Raw genomic sequence first — 5,177 nt, 5'->3', positions numbered from 1 at the left:
TATATATATTCTCATTGCGATGGATGGTTGAGGGAATGTGGGCTTTGCTTTCACTCCTATTTTTGTGAAACAGGATAATTCCATGTTCATAATCAACCTGGAGTGCTAAAAATTGTAAATGTGAATGGAAATATACTTCAGAGAAAAAACTACCCTCCATGACCTTCCTATCAGAGCAAAAGCCTCATGATTGCTTGACTTAAAATCGCTGTGAATATTGCTACGTAAATCATAGTAAAATGGATTGTCATAGCCTTTTTGATTAAAGATTGTGATACCAAAAATATAAATGAGCATTCATAGATAAGTTGTCTACAATAAAGTTAAAAAGATGCAGTTAGAAAATAGATTTCTAATATTCAATTTGCGCCATCTTTAACCTTGTTTTGGTGTTTCTCAGTGTGTAAGTGTTTTGTGTCCCTGTGTGCTTCCTCTGCTTGACTGTTTATGTAAATCCAGTCTGAAATCTTCATCTCAGACTAATTTCTTGCTTATTCTTTGCTTTGCGCTGGCAGTGTTGACATCTGCAACTTTTTTTTTTTTTGTGTGTGTGAAAAACCTACAGCAGTGACTGTTAGTGGATGCTGTGAGTTGAGTTGATATTTTAATGCTTTATCACAGGAGGCTTTTATCTTGACTTATGATTAGGTTAGCAGTATTTGAAAGCTCTGGGAGTCATCTGAGATATCCCTCTGATTTATGTTTGCTGAAAGAGGCTTGTGCTTATCGGCTGTCATGGGAGCTTTGTCTGCTCCTCTCAATTCATGTTGTTTAAAGTTGCCTGAAAATAGTTTCCAGTCTCTAAGGACTGCACATGAAAGAGTTAGACAACAAACAAGATTCCAGGCAGCAGATGGTCCATTTTAAATGCTTTTTGAGTTGGTCAGAAATCATGTGTTTTTATTTTATTTATTTATTTTAACCAGGTTTTGTGCTCTCCCAAAGAGATGCTTGAAGCATAGCAAACACTTCTTATTGTTAGAATGACAAAACGATCGGAACAGCATGTTTGCTCAATAGGGACTGACATCGAAACTTTGTGGGCTGCATTACTAATTAAAATGCAGCTTATTTAGAAAATTAAAAACATTTCTAATGAAGTGACACAATAGGTTTGGTGTCCGAGAGCTGATTCTTATTCAGAATACCATTGACACATGGATCCTTCCACAATGCAGATGAAATAGTTTCTCGCATTACAGCATCACTATCTAGAGTGTTGTTAGTGTTATTATTGAACAAATGACTCTTATGTAAAAGCAGAAACACACTATGTATCCGGTTTAATAATGTTTAATAAATCAAAACGCATACACAAAAAGAATGACTCTTGAAATACTTCTTACAGTGAATCGCAGACATACACTTCAAACAGTGTAGTCTGGGCGCTAAATGAAGACTTTTATTAGCTGGTTAATTTAAGTGAATCTAAAACATACTTTGCAACCAAGTTTGATTCCCTTATGAGTTTGGCTTCCTAACAAATTCCCCAAAATATGACTCTTCTTTTTATATTACAGTTCTTTTTTTAATGGGCAAGTGTAGACTGTACTCCCCTATGAACTCCCGGTTCTTTTTACCGAATCAAAATATCCTGCACAATCCCCAGCAAATGAGTCTTAAAGGTTAGTCCACCCCAAAATGGGAAAAAAAAGCTTTGTTCAACCCTGGAACACAATTTAAGATAATAACAAGTCTTTTGACTTGTCATGGTCTAGAAAAGTATGAAAGACATTGTCAGAATAGTCAATCTGCCATCAGTGGTTCCATCTGTATTTTATGAAGTGACTACTAAATATATCTTTCATACTTTTCTGGACCTTGACAGTGTTATATACTTGGCAGCCAATGGGAAAGCCAAAAGGCTCCCGGTTTTCATCCAAAATATCTTACATTTTTGAGAACGAGCAAAGCTTTTGCAGGTTTGGGAAGACATGGGGGTAATTAATGACAAAATGTGAATTTTTAGGTAAATAAATACTTCTTTAGTAAATTAAAAATATACTACGCAACCAAAGAAGTCTAAGTCCCCAACTCTCATGATCTGACTCAGGAATCTCCAGGACAAGCAGTGTAGTCCAACTGGTGATAATATTAGTTATCAAAAAACACTGCCCAATTTTTAGTGAACCATACAATTTACCGTTGATCGTGGCACATACGTCTTTGCTGTTACTGACTAGTTTTTCATATGACAATGTGTAGCTAAGGATAAATCAGAATCCTAAAATTCTTTTCCCTACTAGGATGCACTGTCAGGATCAGGAACAGATAGAAATTCTCTATTTTTCTTCTAGCTCTTGAGGCTTGCTGCTCTGTCAAAAACCCCTTCACACACTCAGTGTAAGTGAGTATAGTGGAAAGCAAAGACAAGACTTGTATGATGTTCCCAGCAGGGGTATCTTCTTCATTTATATTTTGACCAAGTTTTAATGCTGGAAGTTTCTCAAAGAATCATGGGTTTCTGAGTTTCTGAGCTGTATTTGTGCTGTAAACCCCGAGGTGTAAAAAATCGACTTTTTTTCCTGCCGTTTTTGTTTCCTTATAACACAAGAACTGCTGTGAAGGTGTTATGTATACAGCAGAAGTTTCCATATGACAAGCGAGGCGAACGTTTCCACAGGTTTCAGGTGTTAGAGCCGTGCCCTTAACTGACTCTCACTTGAGATAACGATTTTTATAAATACTTTAAACAGTTTGATTGTTAGCATCTTATGTTGTGTTTAATTATGCAAAACATTGTATGCATTTTCCGCAAACATGGCATTAATAATTGAGATTTTTACAGTAGACGCTTTGCCAGCCTCAGGTTATTTTTTCCTGTCCTTCCCAGATGAACAGAAGGAGTGGAACGGGCCCTTCTACTTCATCCAGGCTGCGGACCCCCAGCTTGGCCTGATGAAGGCGTGGAGGATTGGTGACTGTGATTCAGGAGGGGATGAGTGGACTGAGGAGGTCCGGCTCACAAAACAGGCAATCCAAGCGATCAACAAACTACGGCCCAGACCTCACTTCCTGGTCCTGTGTGGAGACCTGGTCCATGCTATGCCTGGTAAGACTGTAATGGAACGATTTCTTTTTTTAATAATCTAAAGAACCAATTTTTTTGTGCAATGGAAAGGTTCCATGGATGTTAAAGGTTCTTCATGGAACTCTCGATGCCAACAAATAACAAGAGTCTTGGCAAAGTATTAATAGTAAACACAGCCTGTCGGTGTTTAAGTAATTTGTAAGCAGGGTTTGTGCCAAATAGGGCAGGGCGGTATTAGAATATATTTATAGCGTACTGGCAACAGTATGAAGTGTGTATCAGTAGAGATTTTGCTATATGGTGTATATTGCTGTATGTATATCTGGACGGTCTTAAAGTGACTGCAGTTAGTTGCATATTAATTATTGGAAATAGTCATACGATTTAACATTTTCGAATAGGTAGGCGAGGCTATAAATAAGATGCATCTTCAGCTGTGGAACAGCAAAAAAGGATTGAATTTATTAGAGTAGAAGCACACTTTCAGGTTCATTTATTTTATGTTTATGATTGAAGAGGCAAGGTTTGTGTCGAGATTCTTTTTCAAGTCCTTTATTTTTCTGTCATCACTAATCTTTGAGGTGGCTGTTATGAATTGGAGCTTGTGGACCATCTGCATCCGTGAAGTACCTGCAATCTCGGCACTTATCTAATTGCCTCAGCTCAAAGCACACAGGGAAAAAGGGAAAGAAATAACCTCTGAAGGCCAGGCGGCAGTTATTCTGCACATATGAATGTGTTGACTGGTAGTCACCTGTGAAGGTGACGAGAGTGTTTGCACATTAGGTTTCAAGTGTCGGGTCTCTGAGTCAATGTTTCTTGAATGTCTTGCACATGAGTGCTGGAATCAAAGTGACAGTACATTTAAAGCTGTCGTGAATGTTTCTCACCAAGTGAATTTAAATCACTCAAATGTTGACAGTAACTGCTTTTTCAATGGCTGACTTATCAGATTATCCCCTTTTAGGATCCCAGGGAACTCTGAAGTGTCACATTTGCCTGATTTAATATGAGCCCAGGTTTGTGGCTTCTTTGCTGGATGTAATTTACAGGTCAGGTTGTGATAAGCCGCCTGTAAATGCACAGCTATGGAATTTTATGAGGTTTGGAGACCTTTAAATGGCCTTGCATCAACACTCATTAGTGTCAGGCCAGAAGAGCAGGCAGAGGATGCCATATGCATTACACGCCATGTCCGTCATGCGCTGTGTTTTCCTTCTCAGCTCAGCAAGGCTTCATCAGGCCTACGCCACTTCCTAGTCACCACTTCCTCATTAAGCATTAGGGTTTGATTCAAAGTTTTATTTTTGGCCTTTTGGTTCACAATAAAAATCACAGAAAAATAACAACACACCAGCGGACAAATAAAAGAAAAACAGGGGCGTGACTCTGATATGAAAGTGTTGGGGGATGGTTTATTATATCCAATCGAGGCTGCAAACACATGTTTTGACAAAGCTTCTATAACAATTTTCACTGTTGACTCAAAGAATGAATTTTTCATTTTTGATTCAAAAGTCCACTTTTCTTAGCACTTTTTTCTCTAGAAATGGATTTGTTAAATGTCAAGTCAAGTCGGATGCACAATGAAATGTGTATATTGTAGTTTATTGCAGGTTTCCACCTCAGAATGAATAAATTAAACAAAATAAGGTGATGTTTTTGTGAAAGAAATTCACCTAAAGAAAAATTCACATTTTTAAGATGCAGTCTAAAATTGCAATTTGTGAGAAACATGACACATTGTGGGATATATAGGAAAGTCACAATTCCAGTTCTCAATTATTATGCTTTGGAAAGAGCTGGCTTTCATATTATTAATATTATTATTTTTTATTTAATTAGCACCTTACCTTTTACTTTAACATCACCTAATTGTCGTATTATTCATTATTTATTGTTAAATATCAGATACATCTGCAAACTTATACAGAGAAAACAAATGAAACAATAAAGGGTTCCCAATAAAAATACTCATATTTAGGACACAATTACAGGACACATAAAATAACAAGTCAGACAGTGAGATCTGAAGTCACTTGTGAAATGCTTGGATGCTACAATACATTGCATTTATAAAAAAAAAAATAGTATAATAATTTTCAAATAATTTTTAACATTTAAAAAAACGTAATATATTTTATTT

The 5,177-nt window shown here is 36.8% G+C and overlaps 2 protein-coding genes across 3 annotated transcripts in view; both read left to right on the top strand.

Annotated features, from left to right (window-relative positions):
- thrab (thyroid hormone receptor alpha b) overlaps positions 1-5,177 on the top strand; it is a 628,197-nt gene that overhangs the window by 185,062 nt on the left and 437,958 nt on the right. The window lies entirely within an intron of this gene.
- Positions 1-5,177, top strand: part of LOC122355272 (serine/threonine-protein phosphatase CPPED1) — a 12,656-nt gene that overhangs the window by 1,260 nt on the left and 6,219 nt on the right. For both annotated transcript variants that reach the window (XM_043253367.1, XM_043253366.1), the window contains one exon: positions 2,834-3,052. In XM_043253367.1, coding sequence (XP_043109302.1) covers positions 2,834-3,052 — 219 coding nt within the window. The remainder of the gene's footprint in view (positions 1-2,833; positions 3,053-5,177) is intronic.

This window comes from Puntigrus tetrazona, chromosome 12 (genome assembly GCF_018831695.1).
Source record: "Puntigrus tetrazona isolate hp1 chromosome 12, ASM1883169v1, whole genome shotgun sequence".
In the NCBI taxonomy this organism is placed as follows: Eukaryota; Metazoa; Chordata; class Actinopteri; order Cypriniformes; family Cyprinidae; genus Puntigrus; species Puntigrus tetrazona.
This window is presented reverse-complemented; position numbering and strand designations above follow the sequence as displayed.